We start from the raw sequence: 22,172 nt of genomic DNA on the forward strand, positions 1-22,172 counted from the left end.
TTCCGGGTCCCTTCGTACAGAGGTGGGGTGCTGCCAAATGTCATTTTTTGCTGGCCGTCTCCAGGTCTCACCCTTTATCTGCACATATTGATCAGGGGGGTTTCGGAGGGTGGCGCAGAGGGGTTTTTGGGTCCAGTGAGGCGCCTGATCGCGGGGACCCCTCTACGTGGGACAGGGTCCCCCAACATCGCTGTCATAGCATAAGGAGCAGCAGCTGAAGGGTCCTATGTAGGACAGCCCTGTGTGTCCCCTTCATCTGCCATCCTCCTATTGTAGCCTAATGTATGCAGAGCGGTGAAAGGCAGAGAGAGTTGTGCTGCGCGGAGCCCTCTGTGTGTGTGTGAGTGTGCTGCACAGAGAGGAGGCAGTGCTGCTCCAGTCACTCTGCTCAGTGCATGTGCCTCTCACACTCTCCAAGCCTCTCCTGCACATGCAAACCAAAGCAAGCAGGGACGGCCAGCCTGGGATCAGCAGCTGCAAGCCGGGAGCCCTCTCCTCCTCTCCAGCTTCATACAGGGTGAGTACCGGGGGGCCACTGGGCTCTGAGAAGGAGGAAAAAAAGGGGGGGCTCTGCCCTTCCCGGGGTCACCAGCCAGGGACCCTCGCATGTCTAACGCAGGGCTCCCTGGGAGAGCAAGACGGGCAAAGTGCAACTTTTTTTTTTTTTAAATCTGCGGCAACTTTAAAGGCGAGAGGCTCTGAGATTGGCACAAGGCTGACCCTGAGCCGGGGCATGTGGGGGCATAGGGGGCTCCAGGTGCTCATCTCTTGGCAGCAGAGCTGCCTCTCTAATTCCTCCGAAACCTGCTTAGACTGATGAAACGCGGAAATGCTACTTTGGTTTTTTTTTTTCTCTTGTTTCGTCATTGTTTCCTTTTGATACATTTGTACTTTATCTCACCTGGTCGCCTTTTTTTTTTTTTTTTTTGCTCAATTTTTTAAATATTTCCGTCAATGTGGCCAGGGTTACTTTTTAAAATTTTCATTTTTTATTTTAGTGATGACCCCACGGATTATTGTCTATCACATCAGTTATAGACAGGGGTCACCCAGATTGTTATTTTGTTTTTTTAATTTTTTTTCTATTTTAGTGATGACCCCACGGATTGTTGTCTACCACGTCAGTTATAGAGAGGTCACCCAGATTGTTATTTTTTATTTTTTTTTTATTTTAGTGATAACCCCAAGGATTGTTGTCTACCACGTCAGTTATAGACAGGGGTCACCCAGATTGTTATTTTTTTTTATTTAGGTGATGACCCCACAGATTATTGTCTACCACATCAGTTATAGACAGAATTTACCCAGATTGTTTATATATTTTTTTATTTTAGTGATGACCCCACAGATTGTTATCTACCACATCAGTTATAGATAGGGGTCACCCAGATTGTTATTTTAAATTTTTTTAATTTTAGTAATGATCCCACAAATTGTTGTCTACCACATCTGTTGTAGACAGGGGTCACCCAGATTATTTTTTATTTTTTTTTAAATTTTAGTGATGACCCCACGGATTGTTGTCTACCACGTCAGTTATAGACAGAAGTCACCCAGATTGTTATTTTTTATTTTTTTAAATTTAGTGATGACCCCACAGATTGTTGTCTACCACGTCAGTTGTAGACAGGGGTCACCCAGAATGTTATTTTAAATTTTTTTAATTTTAGTAATGATCCCACAAATTGTTGTCTACCACATCTGTTGTAGACAGGGGTCACCCAGATTATTTTTTATTTTTTTTTAAATTTTAGTGATGACCCCACGGATTGTTGTCTACCATGTCAGTTATAGACAGAAGTCACCCAGATTGTTTTTTTATTTTTTTTTATTTTAGTGATGACCCCACAGATTGTTATTTTTAATTTTTTTAATTTTAGTAATGATCCTACAAATTGTTGTCTACCACATCAGTTGTAGACAGGGGTCACCCAGATTATTTTTTTTTTTTTTTTATTTTAGTGATGACCCCACAAATTGTTGTCTACCACATCAGTTATAGACAGAAGTCACCCAGATTGTTATTTTTTTATTTATTTTAGTGATGACCCCAAGGATTGTTGTCTACCACGTCAGTTGTAGACAGAAGTCACCCAGATTGTTATTTTTTTATTTTTATTTTATTTTAGTAATGACACCACAGATTGTTGTCTACCACGTCAGTTATAGAGAAAATGTACCCAGATTGTTATATTTTTTTTATTTATTTTTTATTTTAGTGATGACCCCACAGATTGTTGTCAACCACATCAGTTGTAGACCGAGGTCACCCAGATTGTTATTCTGTTCTCAGATGATGGAGGGGCTCTGCTGGCCCCTGGACCAAACGTGGCCCCTGGTCAGCTGGTCAGCGCAGGGCTGCAATGCCGTCACCCAGGGGTTAACCAACCCGGGTTACAATTTTTTTTTTTTTTTTTAATGCAGAATTGTGGCACATTTTTTTGCTGCTCTGTCTTCCTTCCTGACAGTCCTGTGGAGATGCGGGGACTCAGCAGGACCTTCTTGGAATTGTTGTAGACTTTTAAAAATAAAATAGAAGAGGGAAGTGTGAGGATTGGGAAAGAAATTCCTCACCTTGTGATCTCGGCACATTAACAAAACATCTGTGTGGCCACAATGAAATAATTAGGAGAAGCCACAGAGCTCATTCTGCCACACAGGAAACGCTTATGTCAAGTAATTATTGTAATAAATTTGCAGGGTCCGGCTCCTTGGAGCTTTGACCGGGGTGCCGGTGGCAGAGGCTGACTTTGGGGAAGGGGGGGGGGGTGTCAGGGTTTTGGGGGAACAAAATTACAAGTATCACTGTAAATCAGCCCTTTTTATTTGCCATTGATAAATGGGTCGTTATCACAGCTGATGGAATGGCCCTGGGACATGTCTGGGAAGCACAGAATTCTTTTTTTTTTTTTTTTTTTTAATTTTGTCAATCTGACATTTTTTTTAATGCAAACAATTTTTAACCGTGACATTTAAGGAAAACTGTTTGTACTCCAATTTATTGCCCCATAGAACAGTCCCCCAGTGTGTCATTGGGAAGTAGGAATTTTGCAATGATTAGGGGTTATCTGTCCTTAAAATAATCACAATTGTAACATAAAACATGAGTGGGTGGAGGAAACATTTATCCCAAAAAAAAAATGATATGATGTGCAAGATTTATACAATTGTCACCTGTTTACCCCACAAAGGATTCCAAAATGTAACTGTCTTCATTTTAATATTATAGTTTTTAGATCTCTCATGATTCTAGCAGGTTAAATGTTTTTCTCTAGAACACAGGTGGGTTTATTTTTAATTTTTTTCGTTTTTTTAATTTTTTTTTATTTCTTTAATGTATGACTTGTGCAGTATAGGAAGCTCGTCCATCATGGTCTTGTTGGCGGGATTTGTGGTACATTGCCTGGGTGTCAGTCTTCAAATTTGGCTTATATATCACAAATGATTTACATTGATGTTGTGATGTCTACCAAACCAACTGGGCTGCTTTAAATTTCTATCTTTTTATTTTTTATTTAAGTGTTTTTGAAAATAACAGAATCCCACTAAAAGGCGTTTTATCCCAACGGAATAAAATTGTAAAATAATCATTTGTATCAAACACAAAGATTTTGACACCTGCCAGAATTGTATATATATATATATATATATATATATATATATATATATATATATATATATATATATATGTATATGTATAGATATAGATATGGATATAGATATTATAAATAAATGATTTCCTTTGTGCCCTTTATTTTATGTTATTTGTTTTTATTATCACATATATATATATATATATATATATATATATATATATATATGTGTGTGGATATATATATATATATATATGTATATATATATATATTAAATAGATAGATAAAATCTGTATTACTTTCTCTCTTCTCTTTATCTTTCTGTCTGTCTCTCTTCCTCTCTCGCTCTCTCTTTATATATGTATATATATATATATATATATAATATTAATATTGTCATGCTTGCACAGTGCATTCAACTATACAGTTAGGAAGTCAACATTTTTTTTTTTAAATTGTATGATTTTAAAATTTGTTGTAATGAATTTTTAAATCATGGAATATATATTTTTTTAATTCTCCTTGTCATCTTTTACTAAACAATTGTCAAACTAGATCCCTTAAGTTTTCTGAAAATGTGTGACATTTAAATGCATTTACAAAACAAAATGCTTAAATTAAGACCTGATGCAATTTAATTGGATTTTATGTTAGTTAAGGCAATTTTACAGGGTTCTCCAAGGAACTGACTTTTCTTGTAAGCTTTCTTTCAAGTGTAGACAATGTGTTGATTCATTTTCCGAGCCTTTGCATATAATTATAAGACCACAGACATGCAACCTGTTGTGTATAAGTGCTCTATCAATTTTTATAAAAAACCCTGTTTAAAATTCACTGGCATTGAATCAATTGCAGAAAGTCTTTAAAACAGATTTTTCTTTTCTTTTTACTTTTTTTTTTTAAAACATTTTGCAAACCGATTTCTGGAGCTGGGCGTAGTTTTATAGCAAGCCTTTGATTTCATGACCAAGCCAGCTTTGGAATCAGACAGAAGATGTTTTTTTTTTTTTTTTAAATATTTTAACAGATTTGACTTTTACAAAAAGAAAAAAAAAACATATCAAACTAAATTTTTTCTTTTCTATCCTATTAAATTATTTTGTTTCATTTTGAATTCTTCTCTACAGTCTTTTGGATTGTTTTCCTATTTGCGACATGAATTTTTGCATTTCATTTTCTATAAAATTTAAGGCTAATAAGTTTCATGCAATTTTCTTTAGAAAACGGTTGCTGATTTCTTATGCGCTTTATGTGGTTGGGGAACATTTCCGAAGTATTAATTTATTTTTATTTTTTTATGAAACTGAAAAATTCGTTGTACAAACTTTTATATCGTTCAGAAAAAAATAAAAAATAATACCGTTTATTGAGGTTTGATTTATGGGGCTTTGATATTAACGTAACCTTGTTAGCGGAATATTTGAAATTCTGCTTCAGGTTTTTTTTTTCTTTTTTACGTGGAATAATCGGACTGTTCTTGCATAGTTCATTCTGAAAAGACCCCAGTCCTATCGCTTTGGAGTTTGTCTCCTGCTGTGGAAAAGTATTCGATGATTTATTTGGCTGCTTGTTCGATTGCTGTCTGCTGCTTCTCTTTCTCCTGCTTTCAACACGGATGTCAGCTCTTATTACTCGATATTGATCCCTTTGCAAAGTGAGAAGTGAACTAAAATTAATGTCAATCCCACTGGCCGGATCAATAGCCGGAGTTATTTTAATCTGGATTTGCACGGGGTGTTAAATTAAAAAAAATCAGCATACTTGCAGGATCATCTATGTAGGTCGTTGGACCGCTGGCTGGCTGGTGTCGTCCGAGCCATTCAATGTTCCGTTCGGTGTGATTATCCGGCAATCCATATTTTTTTAATTAAGAAGCTCCTGTTAGTTTTCTTGTTTAGGGTCCTGTATTTAAGGAGATGACATCTTGACATTGCCAGTGCATTAACTATAGATTTCCATAAGGTTTGCGGTTTGCAAGGCTAGCATCCTCTCAATCTTCTGAGGGCTGCAGCATATTACACAGGATAAGACACAACGTGGCGGAGAACTCGTCAACATCGCAAGTGCCTGTTAATTTGTCCTCGCCTTTTGTGATGCTGCTCTTTTGATTTTCTTTTTTTTTTTTTTTTGGGCGAAGGGATCTACTGTGTGAAATCTCACCAGGGGCCCCTTTCAGATGCCAGAAAGAGCCACGTCACAGCGCGGTGGCATGACCCGGGCAAAAGCATTTACACTTCCTTCTTTCATTATACATATTCCTGCTGGTTGTCTCTGCAAATTTATATTTATTTTTTTTTTCCACTTCCGATAGGTAAATGCTAATTTTCACATAGCGAATAATAAAAAAAAAAAAAAAAATGATAATACGGATTCATGCCATTATTTTAAAAATCAACAAAGAATCCAAATATCTATTTGTTATTGTATATTTTACTTTTAATATTTTTTTATTGTTAAAAATTAATGATACAATCCAAAGATAAGCATCCTAAATTCAAGAAGTTACATTGTGCATAATAGAGATCCATAATCATCCAAAAAGTTCTATGACATCATCATTTATTATTATAATTATTATTATTATTATTATATTATTATATAGTATTTATATAGCGCCGACAGTTTACGCTGCGCTGTACAACTTGAGGGTAGACGGTACAAATACAATACACTTTAATACAGTAGGAATCAGAGGGCCCTGCTCGTTAGAGCTTACAATCTAAGATCTATTATACAGGATTTATATTGCGCCAATATGAGGGAAGACGATACAGTTACAATACAATTCAATACAGGAGGGATTAGAGGGCCCGGCTCGTTAGAGCTTACAATCTAGAAGTGAATGGCAAAACTTCTGAAGAGCAGGACACGAACAATAACAATGTTGCAAAGAGCCCACAGAATATTCATCTATATTGTATATTTTATATCATTTTGCTCCCATTTGTTCCATTGATAGACATACAACATATATATTTTTTTATTATTAATCGAACACAAAATAGAGAGAAACAGCCAAATGGGGCTTTAACCAGCAAGGAAACTTATTTTTTTTAAAAATAAAGAAAAAAGCTTTATAAGAAACCTAAAAAAATTGAAAACTGATGGCCAGCAAAAGAAGACGTGAATGGACGGTGCAAGCTGCGACATGGGAAGGCTGCAATACACAAGGGGTCTGTATATTATACACTGCGACCTGAACCTGCTCAAGACTGTCCAAGTTGTCAGGAAAAAATGCCTCTTGCCAAAAAAAAAAAATAATAATAATATAAAAAAATTTAATAAAATAAATTAATTAATTAATTAAAAAAAATATATATATATACATGAAGAAAAGTTCAGACCTATAAAAATAGATGAATGTATGCACAAACAACCAGATGTAGTTAAAGGGATGGAAGAAAATTGCTTTGAAAAGCGTAGACGTTGCACCTACTAGGTAGAGGTCAATGTGACACAGAGCGTGCCGCAGACCGGTCATTGACACCCTACGAGGCTCAGGACCAACCAAACAAAACTCTGTCTTATTGCAGATAAAAGCATTTCCTTCCCCCTGGGAAAGTCACAGAGTAGACCTTAGCCGTCCAGGTGGAACCTGAATGACATTTTCTAACAACCTGTTGCTAACAGGACCTTTCTCTTTCTTGTTGTTGTTTGGCAAAGCCAAGGGGGGGGAGAAAACACAGCCAAACAATAGCGTGCGTGGGTCATAAAATAATCAGGAATAAATTACTTTGTATTTAAGTCTTTCTGCTTTATTATGTTCCAGTTTTACCAGCTCCGACTTTCTCTGCTCCGTCCGGCTTCCCTGAGCAGGAACTCTTTCATCTCTGCTATTAAACTGGTGCTCTTTGATTTAAAAGAAAGGCAGTGCCGCTTTATATGATAAAGTTTAAAAAAAAAAAAAAAAAAAAGAGATGTTTTTACGAGTCTCCGAAGGGGAGAAAAGCAATATGTTTCAGCGAGGTGTTTCTTAGGCTCACTGCGTTTTTTCTCTGGTTTGCTTACTTGACATCTTGCTAATGTTTTCCCCCCTCTGAGAGAAGTCACTGTTTTCTTGGCTACATAAAGCCCTTGTTGGCTGATGGATGTCGAGAGGCCTGAGCTCATTATTATACTGAGGCGTCACTCTCCTGACCCCCCTCCCCTAGCACCCGACTGTGGAGCTGCTAAATCCAGGTCTAATTCTTGCAAACTCTTAATCCAATTCTTACCTTAATTTTCACTTAATTTTATCCCTATATTTTCTAATTTTAGCCCTAATTCTTACCTTAATTTTCACCTAATTTTCCTTCTGCGTTTTCTCATTTGTAACCAGAATTCTTACTTTAATTTTCACCTAATTTTCCCTCTGCATTTTCTCATTTGTTACCGAGACAATTGAGTACTGTCTGTGATACTTTTTTTATTTGCACTAACATACAATTTTTCAATACAAGCTTTTGGGGTATGTCCCCTTCTTCAAGGTCCAAGCAGTACTGATTCACCCCATTTGTAACCAGAATTCTTACCTTAATTTTCACTTACTTTTTATCTAATTTTTCAAATTTTTAACCCCAAAGTCTTACCTTAATTTTCACTTCACTTCCCTCCCGCATTTTCCAAGATTTAACCCCAATTCTTACCTTAATTTTCACTTAATTGTTTCCTACATTTTATTGAGAATTCTTGTTGCTTCCACCATGTCTTTAGAAACAAAAAAATTCTACTTTTTTTTTTATATTCTACATCAAAATTGAGGAAAGATCTAGTAAATTAGATAGATGATAAGGGTGGGGGAAGGAGTTAGTGACAAAGAGCGGACAGGTACAAAAATGTCAGATCTAGACATAGAGACGTTTTTACCAGAACAAACAGATCATTTTCTGTCCGGGAAGTGACGGTGGAAGAATTACACCGTCTGGTGGGCCTGCTTGGAAAAAAAACGAGAGGGGAGTCATCGCTCATTAGGATAGCCGGATAGGCTTTGTTTAACGAGAAAGGTGATTTGGTTATCTTTCTTCCAACAGCCGTTAGCGGCGTGTCAGTTTAATCTATATCTGACGACCTCTCTGTTTACTAGACACTATCTTCCCTGGCTCTTCATATATCTCAATGAATAAAGGGTTGTAGGATGGCCTCCAACGGGCCGATAGGACACGACTCAAAACAAAAACTTCTTGTTTGCCTTGTAGAACTCTTGTCACCTCTTTACCAGACCTGAGGTGGCGGCCCGGACTTCTGAACCCCAATCAAAGTGTTTCTTGATTGATGGGACCGATTGAAACCTTAAAAATGTTTTTGCTTGTAATTTTTCATTTCATGTTGTAAATATGTAAAAAAAAAATATATATACATATATATATATATATATATATATATATGTAAAAATAAAATTTTTAGGTCAATTTATACATACACATAAATATGTATAAATAGGTGTGTGTGTGTGTATATATAAATATATATATATATATATATATATATAAATAATTTATATATATATATATATATATATATTGTTTTTATTTTATTTTATATAAAATATACTATGTATTTTTGAGAAAAATTCTATTTTTAAATTCTTTTATTTAAAACAGCCAGACTTCTAAATATTGTTGTGAGATGATGAGTCCTTATTGTGGGTTTTCAATGTCTGCCTGCTTGATAATTTCCTTAATTGCGATGTATATGCCTGAGAGGCAGCAACACAAACAATAATTATGTATTGATTGTTGTATGTTGAGGCTCCGACTGACGTTGCTCTCTCACTTTCTCTGTCTGCGGCCGCAGGTTCCTTTGGGAAGACATGAAGTGACATTTCCTACTTGGTGCCAGGACCCCTTTGCGCCAGCCTCCCGGGGAATCTTTACAGATATTTTCGACTTGGCAAAGGCCAAAGTATCGGCAATGGATCTGCATCGGGCTGCATTTAAGATGGAGAACTCTTCCTTCCTGCCCAATCCGCTGGCGTCTCCGGCCTTGATGGTCCTGGCTTCCACGGCCGAAGCCAGCCGGGACGCCTCCATCCCTTGCCAACAGCCCAGGCCGTTCGGGGTGCCGGTATCGGTGGATAAGGAAGTACACATTCCGTTTACCAATGGCTCCTACACCTTTACCTCCATGTACCATCGCCAGGGTGGCGTCCCCGGGGCATTTTCCAACCGTGACTTTCCCCCTTCCTTACTCCACCTCCATCCCCAGTTTGCCCCTCCGAACCTAGACTGCTCCCCAATCAGCATGCTGAATCACAGCGGGGTGGGCGCCTTTCGGCCCTTCACATCCCCCGAGGAGCGGGAGAGCTACCAGTCCGCCTTCACCCCGGCCAAACGGCTGAAGAGCTGCCATGACACAGAATCTCCGCACCTACGCTTTTCTGACGCAGACGGGAAAGAGTACGAATTCGGGACCCAGATCCCAACGGGCTCCCCAGGAGGACTTAAAGTGGACGATGCTGGGAAAAAACTGTTTGCTGTCTCCGGCCTAATATCAGACCGAGAAACGTCATCGAGCCCGGAGGATCGCAATGATAGGTGTAAGTACCATTCTTTTTTTTACCGTTACTAATCTATTGTTCCATGTTGTAAGGATGACATCTATCTATCTATCTATCTATCTATATATATATATATATATATATATATATATATATATATATATATTTATATATACTGTACATTTGTTGTGTGTTATGTCAGTGTGGCAGGTGTTTGAACGCACAGAAGAGATCTGAGATTGCTGGCGACCTTTCTAATGACGAGGGCTACATATGATCTCTTATGTAATTGGTGGGGTCCCTGGAGATGTAAGCTAAGATGGCTTTATCCTTAAACATACGAGTGACCTCTTGTCCTAGACCATCCCAGACTCCATTCCTTTCCATAATACTGAACTGCGGATGGGGCATCATGTAGAAGCAGAAAACAGCCCTTTTTGCGCCGCAGACTTTCCTCCGGGATCTTGGCGTTATAAATGTCACGCACTCGCAGCTCGAGTAATAGAACCTCCCGCGAGGGGGGGTGCGGCGCACGCCTTATTTTTTAAGCCAAAGCAAAACTTTTATTCGTTTTTCTTCCTTCCGTCTCGGAGAGTAAATTTCTCATCCCTCCGTAAAGCGCAGCCGTCGTTTTTTTATCTGTCTTTCGCGTGGCGGCTTCTTCTCGTTACGATGCCACAGAGGGTAATTGAGATGTCCTACCGCTTTCCTGTGCCGCGGAAGGCACTCTCCTGTGCTGTCAACTCGAATTAAACACCGAGTTAACTTTCCCCGGCTAAAAAGGCTTCACGTTAAGCCCCCGTGTACCTTTCCCAATCTCAGCGGCCATAAAGGTTCTCTGCCTTGTAAATCTCGGACGGTGTGCTGGGGGGGGGGGGAAGGCAATGTGTTAGGCCCCCCGTCTTAGCCACACAGCTGCCGGGTTTAACATGTCGGACTGCAGAGCCCCCTCTGCCACTTGGGTCGAGCCTCCTACGGGCAGGTTAGTATCCCGCACATAATAGACGCCACACATCTGGACTTGCTTAATAAAGCAAATAAGCGACGTGCTAACAGCAATAACTTAAAAGGGACCAATAAGAAAAGCCACTTTTATAGCCTCGATTGCCCCGATGAAAGGTGACAAACGGTTGCTGTGGGTTTCCTCGGCACACTGGCGTTGTTCTATGCCACGCCTCATTCATCGATTTCCAGGGTGCGCACCAGATTACGACTAGTCGTCTTTCATTCTGTGACCTAATCATCCAACGTCACCAGTCGTTTGCCTCTGTAAGGGTGCAGAGAGGCGTTTTGGGCAAATCTCAGGAGCCGGGTTGCCAAAGCCCTTAGAAAATGATAAATGCCGATTAAATATTAAGAACTTGTGATCTGCAAAGGGCTCCTTGACATCACCGGTTGGCTCCCAGGGTGGTCTAGCTGGCTACCGAGCTATTAGGATAATATATTGTAATAATTAGTCATCTCTTGTATGTAATGTGTGTTCAGCACACCTAGAATGCAGCAGACAGCGAATGTTTAGCTGGCTGGAGTCGTTCATCCAAGTGTCCCTTTTCTTTCACCCATCATGCTAATAATATATTATATAATATTTACAGGATACAAGTCCATCTAGTTTAACCAGCTGGTTCAAAAATATAAGAATTGTACATCTCTTGTATGTCTATGTGTGTTCTGCACACTCAGACTGCAAAATTCAATGTTGACTGGCTGGAGTCGTTCATCCAAATGTCCCTTTTCTTTCACCCATGCGTAGATGTGTTTGGGCAAATCTCAGGAGCCGGGGTCGCCAAAGCGCCTAGAAAATGGCAAATGCTGATTAAATGTTTGTAACTTGTTCTCTTGTCTGCAAAAACAAACATATTTCCCTGGAACCTTGAAATCACCTGTTGGCTACTAGAGTGGGCCTATCTGGCTACCAAAATAATTAAATATAATAAAAAATATATAATATAATAAAATAATAATTCTTCCTCTCTTGTGTGTTTAGCACACTTAAGCTCCCCATACATTATACAGTTTTCCTATTCAGTTTCCTTTAGATTTACCTTCAACTATATAGAGAAAGGGCCTGCCTGGTTGCATACAAACTGAAAGTGTCTGGGTTTGACCTCATATTATTTAACGGAAAATTGTATAATGTATGGCCAGCCTGAAGCTGGATACACACTATACAATTGTCTTTAGATTTTTTCCTTAAAGCTGGATACACACTATACAACCTTTGTTGGTAGACTTCCTTTAGATTTAGCTTCAACTATGTAGTACAAGGGCCGGCCTGGTTGCATACAAATTGAAAGTGTTTAGGTCTGACCTCATATTATATGGTTTTGGTAAGTCTGAGGGAAAAAATCTAAAGAAAATCTTATAGTGTGTATCCAGCTTAAAGGAAAAAATCTAAAGACAATTGTATAGTGTGTATGGCCCATTAGATTTACCAAAACCATATAATATGAGGTCAAATCTAAACACTTTCAATTTGTATGCAATCAGGCCGGCCCTTTCACTACATAGTTGAAAGTAAATCTAAAGGAAATCTACCAACAAAAGTTGTATAGTGTATATCCAGCCTTAAGCTGGATACACACTATACAATTGTCTTTAGATTTTTTCCTTTAGATTTACCAAAACCATATAATATGAGGTCAAACCTAAACACTTTCAATTTGTATGCAATCAGGCTGGCCCTTGCACTACATAATTGAAGGTAAATCTAATGGAAATCTACCAACAAAAGTTGTATAGTGTGTATCCAGCTTAACACTGCAAAATTCAGAGTTGGCTGGGTAGAGTTCACCCATCCAGATGTGTCTTTTCTTTCACCCATCATGTACAACCGAATGGTAGAGATGTGTTCGGGAAAATCTCAGGAGCACCTAGAGAATTACAAATGCTGATTGGATGTTTTGAACTTCCGCTCTTGTTTTCTGTACATTGATGAGTTCCTGGCTCCTTCCAATCGAGTGGGCTAGCTGGGTACTGTACTGAGCTAATAATATAAACTGTGATAGAATAGAATCTCTAATAATCTATATATGTTATCTCTTGTGTGTATATACTGTATATGTGTTCTAGCACACTTACATTGCACATATTCAGAACTAACAGTAAAAGTTTCCATCCAAATGTCCCTTTTCTTTTAACCGAAATGCTTGGATGTGTTTGGGCAAATCTCAGGAGCCGGGTTGCTAAGAGCACCTAGAAAATTACAAATGCCATTGAAATGTTTTGAATGTTTTCTCTTGTTATCTGAAAAAAATTGATAATATGGTCCTGGCTCCCTGAAAAGCACCCGTTGGCTACTAGAGTGGCCTAGCTGGCTACCGAGGTTATAATATAATATAATAGTTACATTTAGTTACGGTTAGTCCGGTTGAAAAAAGTCCATCCAGTTCAAAATTATGATATAAAAATGTTTCATCTCTCGTATGTCTATGTGTGTTCAGCACACTTACATTGGAAAATTCAACGTTCGCTCATCATGTATAACCGAATTGTGTGGATGTGTTTGGGCAAATCTCAGGAAAAATTAAAAATGTTCTGAATTTGTTCTCTTGTTATCTGCAAAAAGGATCGTATGTTCTCCATGAAAGCACCTGTTGACTACTAGAGTGGCCTAGGTGTCTACTGAGCTTATAATATAATATAATATAATATAATATAATATAATATAATATAATATAATATAATATAATATAACATAATAAAATACAATATAACAATTAAAATACAATGTTACAATGTTAGGTTGAAAAAAAAAAGATACAAGTCCATCCAGTTCAAAATTATAATATAAGAATTTTCCATCTCTTGTATGTCTACACGTGTTCAGCATTCACACAACAAATTTCTGAGTTGGCTGGTTGTAATTGTTCATCCAAACATCCCTTTTCTTCCACCCATCATGTACAACCGAATTGCGTAGATGTGTTTGGGCAAATCTCAGTGTCGCCAGAGCTCCTAGAAAATGACAATTGCTGAATAAATGTTCTAAACTTGTTAGTATCTTGTTAGCTGCAAAAAGGATCACATGTTCCTGGCTCCATGAAAGCACCTCTCGGCCTCTAGAGTGGCCTAAGTGTCTACTGATCTCATAATATAATATAATAAAATATATCAGTTACAGGTTGATAAAAATGATACAAGTCCATCTTCTAGATCAACCATCTAGTTCAAAATGACAATATAAGAATTTGACGATTAGACAATTGCTAATTAAATGTTCTGAACTTGTTTTCATGTTATCTGCAAAAAAGGATAATATGCTCCAGGCTCCATGAAAGCACCTGTTGGCTTCTAGAATGGCCTAGCTGGCTACCAAGCTAATAATATAATATAATATAATATAATATAATATAATATAATATAATATAATATAATATAATACAATATAATAGTTACATTTAGTTACAGTTAGTCTGGTTATAAAAAAAGTCAATCTAGTTCAACCATCTAGTTTAAAATGATATTATAAGAATTTTTCATCTCTTGTATGTCTATTTGTGTTCAGCACACTTACATTGCAAAATTCAAAGTTCACTCATCATGTATAACCGAATTGTGTGGATGTGTTTGGGCAAATCTCAGGGGACGGGTCACCAAAGTTCCTAGAAAAATTATAAATGCTGATTAAATTTTCTGAACTTGTTCTCTTGTTATCTGCAAAAAGGATCATATCATGTTCCGGGATTCATGAAAGCACCTGTTGGCTACTAGAGTGGCCTAGGTGTCTTCTGAGCTTATAATATAATATAATATAATATAATATAATATAATATAATATAATGTAATATAATATAATATAATATAGTTAGGTTGAAAAAAAGATACAAGTCCATCCAGTTCAAAATTATAATATAAGAATTTTTCTTCTCTTGTATGTCCATGCGGTGTTCATCATTCACACTACAAAATTCTAAGTTGGCTGGTTGGAGTTGTTCACCCAAGTGTCCCCTTTTTCTTTCACCCATCTTGTACAACCGAATTGTGTAGATGTGTTTGGGCAAATTTTAGGGGCCGGGTCACCAAAACTCCTAGAAAATGACAATTGCTGATTAAATGTTCTGAACTTGTTAGTATCTTGTTATTGGCAAAGCAGATCACATGTTCCTGGCTCCATGAAAGCACCTCTCGGCCTCTAGAGTGACCTAAGTGTCTACTGATCTCATAATATAATATATCAGTTACAGGTTAATAAAAAAAGATACAAGTCCATCCAGTTTACCCATCTAGTTCAAAATTATAATATAAAAATTTGACGATTAGACAATTTCTAATCAAATGCTCTGAACTTGTGCTCATGTTATCTGCAAAAGAGGATCATATATTCCATGAAAGCACCTGTTGGCTATTAGAGTGACCTAGGTGTTTTCCCGAGCTTATAATATATAATATAACATACAGGTTGATAAAAAGACATGAAAAAAAAAAAGTCCATCCAGTGCAACCATTGAGTTAAAAAAATATAATCTAAGAATTTTTTTATAAAACAAAAAAAAAAAAAAGAAAGAATTTTGAATCTCTTGTATGTCTATGTGTGTTCTGCAGACTCAATGTTGGCTGGTTGGAGTTGTTCACCCAAGTGTCACTTTTCTTTTACCCATCATGTAAAACCGAATTGCATGGATGCGTTTGGGCAAATCTCAGGAGTCGGGGTCGCCAAAGCTCCTAGAAAATGACAATTGCTGATTAAATGTTCTGAACTTGTTCTCTTGTTATCTGCAAAAATGATCATATGTTCCGGGCTCCATGAAAGCACCTGTTGGCTACTAGAGTAACCTATCTGGCTACCGAGCTAATAATGTAATATAACAGTTACCTAATTAGTAACTGAAAAAAAATAGTAATTGAAAAAGCACGTGACTCCATGAAAACACCTGTTGGCTACCAGTGTGGCCTAGTTGGTTACTGAGCAAATAATATAATATAATATACTAGAATATAATATTATATAATATTATATATAATACTATAATATAATATAATATAATAAAATATAATATAATAACTATTCAAGTATCGTTTCGGCGCACTCACACTGCACATATTCAGAGTTCACAGTGAATGTTTTCAGCCAAATGTCCCCTTTCAAACAAATTGCGTAGATGTGTTTGGCCAAATCTCAGGAGCCGGGTCGCCAGAGCACCTAGAAAATTACAAATGCTGATTAAATGTGAAATATCTGCAAAAAAGGATAATTTATTCTGAGCTCCATGAAAGCACCTGTTGGCTACTAGAGTGACTTAAATGTCTACTGATCTTATATAATAAAATAAATATAATATAATGTAATATAATATAATATGATAAAATAAAATATATTATAATATAATATAATATAATATAATGTAAAATAATATAATATGATACAATATAATATAATATAATATAATATGATAAAATAAAATATATTATAATATAATATAATGTAAAATAATATAATATGATAAAATATAATATAATATAATATAATATAATATAATATAATATAATATAATATAATATAATGTAAAATAATATAATATGATAAAATATAATATATAATATAATATAATATAATATAATATATAATATAATATAATATATTGTGATTAAAATATGATATAATAGAATTTTAATAATATAATATAATAGAATTATAATAATATATTATAAATATCATCTCTTGTACGTCTATGTGTGTTCAGCACACTTACATTGCAAAATTCAAAGTTGGCAGTGAATGTTAAGTTGGCTGGGGTCATTCGTCCAAATGTCCCTTTTCTTTCACCCATTTTATAAATAATATAATAAAATATAATATAATATGTAATAATTTCTCGTCTCTCCTATGTATGTCTCAGCACACTTACACTGCACACTCCTGGCTGCCTGGAGTCATTGATGACAATGGACCTTTTCCTTCTCCCACCATTGGTCGGCTCTGTTCTTCATAGACTTCTGTGATACTTTGTTATTTCATACATCCGGTCTGACCCCCCAGGGGATTGTGGGGATCACTGTAAATACTCCGCTTTACTGAAGTTCTGAAATAAAGTTTGAGCGATCCTCTCCTCCATGCTTGCAGATCCTCTCCATCCATCTGGTAGATAAAGGGGTTCTCCTGTGACCCCCAGGACCCCCCAGAGCTCCAGGCCACCAGGCTGCCCGCTGCATGGACACAGGGTGGCATTCCTGGCAGCCCATGAGCCGGGGATAAAAAAAAAAAGAGGTTCGGTTGGGCGCCCATCTGCCCAAGCTTGGCTGGGCCTGGTGCTTTCTATGCCAGATTCATGTCCTGAATAACTAATCAGCGGTTGCACAGTGTTGGGGGGGGGGGGGGAGCGTTTGGCCACCAATACGGTCGGCTTTGGTGCTTTTCCTTTGTGTTTATGTAAAGTAATTTTAAGGCCCAGAAAAAAAAAAAAAAGAATACACCCAACATCCGTACAGCAGATCTTTACTGACAATTTCCGGGGACTCCCTGAGTTTTGGAAATTTTTTTAAAAAATGATCGAACGCTGATCGACTTTGAAACAAAATCATCTTTTCATAAAGTAATACTTCCTGATTCCTGATGGTATCTTTCTAATTTCAAATGAAAAATAAAAAGACGCCCAGTAGTGTAAATGTACCGTGGCAGACTGGAGTGCCATGTGGTCCTCCAGGACAGTAGCGGGTGGGACTCCGCAGAGGAAACCATTGTGTTCCTCCCGTTGTTCTGGAGATTACGTTTATTTTATAGAAATTTGTTCAGAAAGCAGAACGAACTTCAGGGGTTTTGAGTGGGGGAGCTTGCGGGGCCACACGAGGGACTTTGATGGGACCACATGAGGAACTTTGATGGGACCACGTGAGGAGCTTTGATGGGGCTACATGAGGGACTTTGATGGGGCCACATGGAGAGCTTTGATGGGGCCACATGGAGAGCTTTGATTGGGCCACGTGAGGAACTTTGATGGGACCACGTGAGAAGCTTTAATGGGACCACATGAGGAGCTTTGATGGGACCACATGAGGGACTTTGATGGGACCACACGGGGAGTTTTGATGGGGTCACGTAAGGGTCTTGGATGGGACCACATGAGGAGCTTTGATGGGACCACATGAGGAGCTTTGATGGGACCACATGAGGAACTTTGATGAGGCCACATGAGCTTTGATGGGGCCACATGAGGAGCTTTGATGGGACCACATGGGGAGTTTTGATGGGGTCACATAAGGGTCTTGGATGGGACCACATGAGGAGCTTTGATGGGACCACATGAGGAGCTTTGATGAGGCCACATGAGTTTTGATGGGGCCACATGAGGAGCTTTGATGGGGCCACATGAGGAGCTTTGATGGGGCAAAGTAAGTGACTTTGATGGGGCTACATGAAGAGCTTTGATGGGACCACATGAGGGACTTTAATGAGGCCACATGAGCTTTGATGGGGCCACATGAGGAGCTTTAATGGGGCAAAGTAGGTGACTTTGATGGGGCCACATGAGGGACTTTGATGGGGCCACATGAGGAGCTTTGATGGGGCAAAGTAAGTGACTTTGATGGGGCTACATGGAGAGCTTTGATGGGGCAACATGAGGAGCTTTGATAGGGCTACATGGAGAACTTTGATTGGGCCACACGGAGAGCTTTGATGGGGCCACGTGAGCTTTGAAGGGGCCACTTGGGGAGCTTTGATGGGGCCACATGAGGTGCTTTGATGGGGCCACAGGAGGAGCTTTGATGGGGCCACAAAATACATTTAAATAAGAAACGTGTCTTTGTAAGATTGTAACAACTGACGGAGGATGACGATGACGTCGCTCTGCTGCTTTATGGCGTGCGATCAGCGGGGACGCTGCGATGACATTGCGGCGGCGCGTTGCTGTTATGTCATCACCTTGGAATGAAGATCCAGGAGTGTGTTGGTGGTGAACGAGCGACATTCCTGGACTTGAATCCAAAGACCCGGCTTCCTTCCTGAGAGGCCGAAGGTCTTCAGATCACAGAAATGTTCAGTGACGCGGCTCTCCCGGGGGTCTCCGGCTTAAAGGGACACTGTGACATTTCAGGGGGGGGGGAATAGTGAGGCGGAGCTAGGAGTTGTCACTGCCAGAGTTTGCATAAACCCCCCCTCCCCCCACACCCCAAAAATATCAGGCCGATCGTTACCCTCATTTCCTTTTGCAGAGGTGACTTCCCAGTTCAATAAAAATATAATATATAGAAGAAGTGAGTTCATTGGTCAGCCTGGTGTAGGGGGCGGAGAGAGGAAACATTGTATTTGTTGTGTATATAGAGACCCAGAGAAAGGAAACTTCACATTTCTTTGTAGTTGGATGAAGATTTGCACCGTCCGCCTTCTCTGCCCACCGATTGTGGCATCCATGGCTGGAGAGAGCGCCGGCTGAACGGGGCCCAAAAATATGACATAAATGGAAAATGCACTTTTATTTTGTAACAGGAAATAGGATGCAATTGGGCTGTGGCCACACACATTACAATCTCTGCACAATCTTCATTACAATCTCTGCACAATCTTCATTACAATCTCTGCACAATCTTCATTACAATCTCTGCACAATCTTCATTACAATCTCTGCACAATCTTCATTACAATTACCAGATACTAAATAAGCCGGGATTCCCGCACATCACACATCCAATCTATACCCAGCCAGGTATTCCCACACATCCAATCTATACCCAGCCAGGTATTCCCGCACATCCAATCTATACCCAGCCAGGTATTCCCGCACATCACACATCCAATCTATACCCAGCCAGGTATTCCCGCACATCACACATCCAATCTATACCCAGCCAGGTATTCCCACACATCACACATCACACAGGTTCCGGTAAATCTAAGGAAGATTGTACAATCAGATTGGAACATGTGTATCCAGTTCAAGACATTTGGTGTCACTGGCTGGCAGTTTTGCTACCCTATGTGCAGGTTACAGGCTGAAGCTCTACAGCTGCCTATGCTGAGACTTGTAGTCCCTCAGAGGTTGAAACAATGCCATTTTGCTAAACCTGATGCAGAGGTTGTAGTCTATAATGCTAAAACTCAACAGCTGTCCATGCTGGGAATTGTAGTCCTTTGGTGGTTGGAATGATGCAATATTGCTACACTGCTTGAATTCTATACAGCTACCCATGCTGGGACTTGTAGTCCCTCAGAGGTTGGAGCAATGCACCTTTGCTAAACCTGATGCAGAGGTTGTAGTCTATAATGCTGGAACGCAACAGCTGTCCATGATGGGACTTGTAGTTCTTTGGAGGATGGAATGATGCAATCTTGCTACATTGGCTGCAGTCTATACAGCTGTCCATGCTGGGACTTGTAGTTCTTTGGAGGATGGAATGATGCAATCTTGCTACATTGGCTGCAGTCTATACAGCTGCCTATGCTGGGACTTGTAGTGCCACAAAGGCATTGCTGCACTTGATGTGCAGGTTACAGTCTATACAGCTGTCTATGCTTGGACTTGTAGTTCCTCAGAGGTGTTGCTACACTTGATGCGCAGGTTACATTCTATACTGCCGCCCATGCTGGGACTTGTAGTGCCTCAAAGGTGTTGCTACACTTGATACGCAGGTTACATTCTATACAGCCGCCCATGCTGGGACTTATAGTTCCTCAGAGGCGTTGCTGTACTTGATGTGTAGGTTACAGTCTATGCAGCTGTCTATGCTGGGACTTGTAGTTCCTCAGAGGCGTTGCTACACTTGATGCACAGGTTACATTCTCTACAGCCGCCCATGCTGGGACTTGTAGTTCCCCACCAGCCATATCTTTATTTAAGGGCCAGTTCACACCACATGCGGTCCAGTGCGCTTTTTTTTTTTTTTTGTGCATCAAAAACGCATGGATAGCAGATTATATGGTTTTCAATAGCATTTCTTTCTTCACTTTTTCAGAAATGTCACTATTTTTGTTTATAGCGCAAAAAATAAAAATCGCACAGGTAATCAAATACCACCAAAAGAAATCTCTATTTGTGGGGAAAAGAGGACATCAATTTTATTTGGGTACAGGGTTGCGCGACCACCAATTCGTCCGTTAAAGTAACGCAGTGCCGAATTGCAAAAAATGGCCTGGCCATTGGGGGGGTAACCTTCCAGGGCTGCAGTGGTTATAAAAGGGGAAGAAAAAAGAGGGTGGTAAAAATGCACGGGAATGCATCAAAAATGCACGGGAATGCATCAAAAACCCATGGGAATGCATAAAAAATGCACGGGAATGCATCAAAAATGCACTGGAACGCTTTAAAATGTATGGGAATGCATCAAAAGCGCACAGAAATGAATCAAAAACGCATTTTTTTAAAAAAGGCGAAATATTAAAAATGATTCCGCTAACCTCGCCGGCTCTGGAAGAGTTAAAAAAAGGGAAGAGAAAAGAAAGTTTTATTTTGTCGGACATGAAAGGGAAGCGAAGAAACACGCATCTCTTTTACGACCAGCAAGCTGCACAGCAAAACTTTTTAAAAGCCTCTTTGCTGCGACTGGAGCGCGGTTTCCTCCCCCCACCCGTCCCCGGCTACCTCACACGCAGCGATGCCGCCTCGTTCCCTTATATCCTGCAGCTGCCGGCCAGCGCTTGTGGTGTGAGCGTCAGCCTCATTTCCCGGCACAAGTGTTGTGCTAATTAGGTAGCCTGGCATTGGACGGAGCAGTACTTAACCAGATGTTGCGATGGATGTGAGCCCCCCCCCCCTCCTCCTCCTCCTCCGCCGTAAACATCTCCTCCTCGCTGCATCTATTTGCCCCTATATGAGTCTCCTCATCCCGGTGCGCTGCATTCGCTCTCTCCCCGGCTGATGCGGGAAGGGTTAATCCGATGCCCGTCTTCAGCTCCAGAGAGCCTGTAATTGCCTCTATAATTGTTATTATCTTCATTAAGGGCATCCCGCATGTTATGGCTGCCCAGGGATGGGCAGCGCCATTCCAATCGCTGCCGCGCCGCCGCACGGCTCGGAGAAATCTTCTCCATATGAACAACGGCTTCCTTGGATTTTTTTTTTTATGTCGGCGAGCTGTAAATAAAAGAAAAATAAAATATCGCCGCACGGACGCGATAACTTCTCGCAGAATTCATAAGCTTTCCTGCGATTTAAGTGCCGGTTCACATTGGT

At 39.3% G+C, this 22,172-nt stretch overlaps 1 protein-coding gene across 2 annotated transcripts in view; it reads left to right on the forward strand.

Moving 5' to 3' along the window:
- The first annotated feature begins 330 nt into the window (after positions 1-330).
- Positions 331-22,172, forward strand: part of RNF220 (ring finger protein 220) — a 337,403-nt gene continuing 315,561 nt past the window's right edge. The window contains exons 1-2 of one of the 2 annotated variants that reach the window (XM_082265020.1): positions 331-517; positions 9,366-10,107. In XM_082265020.1, coding sequence (XP_082121146.1) covers positions 431-517; positions 9,366-10,107 — 829 coding nt within the window. In that variant the 5' untranslated portion in view covers positions 331-430. The remainder of the gene's footprint in view (positions 518-9,365; positions 10,108-22,172) is intronic. The other variant, XM_082265021.1, reaches the window with a different exon arrangement.

Source organism: Pelophylax lessonae (assembly GCF_965119305.1).
Source record: "Pelophylax lessonae genome assembly, chromosome: 8".
Lineage (NCBI taxonomy): Eukaryota > Metazoa > Chordata > Amphibia > Anura > Ranidae > Pelophylax > Pelophylax lessonae.